General features: G+C 57.6%; 1 protein-coding gene across 1 annotated transcript in view; it reads left to right on the forward strand.

Annotated features, from left to right (window-relative positions):
- The window catches only part of NBEA (neurobeachin), a 465,975-nt gene that overhangs the window by 256,456 nt on the left and 208,199 nt on the right, over positions 1 to 1,320 (forward strand). Inside the window, exon 37 of the mRNA XM_045294000.1 lies at positions 903 to 1,069. Within this exon, the coding sequence (XP_045149935.1) occupies positions 903 to 1,069 (167 nt within the window). The remainder of the gene's footprint in view (positions 1 to 902; positions 1,070 to 1,320) is intronic.

Raw genomic sequence — 1,320 nt, forward strand, 5'->3', positions numbered from 1 at the left:
GCCTTTCCCTGCTGACAGTGCTGTGATTCAGCTGGTTGCTTTGAATTCAGGAGGGCATGCAAGCTGCACCCCACTCAAGCTCAATGGTGTCATCTTGTGATGAGGACACCGCTGAGGGATCCTGGGGGCCCCCCTTCCAATCGGGAGCAGGCCGTCCCTCTTGCACATTCGGTCTCATCTCCTCCACTGTGTGCCCTCACTCCCCACTTCCTCCCTGCATTGCCTGCATCCACTCCCCCTTCCTGGCCCTCTGAGCTCTGTCCTTGGGTCCGTGCTGCCCTTCTGGTATCCCCAGGGGTGCGGACCGCGGATCTCCTTCGTGTTTATGTTCCCCTTTCGACCTGTCTACTGTTGGCCTGAGAATGCAGTCGGGGTATAGGGCTGGGGGCTGGGGGGGGGGGCTCACTTTCAGACTGAAGGGTGAGAAGGGCGGTGGACGGGCCTCCTCCAGGCTCTGTCTAACTGTTCAGCCTGGCATGTCTCGTGGTTCTGAATGTGTTCTACCCTTTTCACCCTCTCTGTTCAGGACCTCACTAGTGGTGGCTGGCACCCTCTAGTTCTTCCAGGCTCAGCCTCACGGAGTCTGGCACTGGGGTGACCCAGAGTCCACTGGGCAAACTGTCTTTCCATTCTCATCACTCTTCCTTCCTTCGGCGGGAGAGGCCAATCGTTGCCGCTGGACTTCCTGGAAGCAAAGGCAGGCTTCATCATCCCTGGGTGAGTAGTGACATGGGTCTTCCAAGTCTGTGAGCATCTGTGACGATGCAGCTGCCCCAGACTCTCCTACTGAGTCAGTTTGCTTGTTGCTCATAGCTTTGCTCTTGCCCTAAACTCCACGAACTAGCTCTCCACCGAGTTAGTTGCAGAGCATCCTGACGTGCCTCCCTGCTGTCTCTCTGTAGTCCCAGTGTGCGCAGTATGCGGCTGACAGGCGGGAGGAGGAGAAGATGTGTGACCACCTGATCAGTGCCGCCAAGCATCGAGACCACGTCACTGCCAACCAGCTGAAGCAGAAGATCCTGAACATCCTGACCAACAAGCACGGGGCCTGGGGAGCCATGGCACACAGGTGAGTGGCAGCCCACAGAGGCATCTAGCCACCAGGTGCACAGGATGGAGAAGGGGTGCTCAGGACCGGGAGGTGGGCAGGAACTTGGAAAGGGACCTGCAGAGAGCATTCACTGCTTAGGTCTTTCTGCAGGAAATTTCACGGGCTCGAGAGTGGCTGAGAAGCCAAGCTCGACTTCTCAAGGCGCTCCAGTGGAAGTCACTTTGAGTTTAGGGTCTTGACTGACTCCCTGCGTGATCAGTCTTGAGCCA

Source organism: Echinops telfairi, unplaced genomic scaffold (assembly GCF_000313985.2).
Source record: "Echinops telfairi isolate 266 unplaced genomic scaffold, ASM31398v2 ScPeMD7_2565;HRSCAF=3150, whole genome shotgun sequence".
NCBI classification, from domain to species: domain Eukaryota; kingdom Metazoa; phylum Chordata; class Mammalia; order Afrosoricida; family Tenrecidae; genus Echinops; species Echinops telfairi.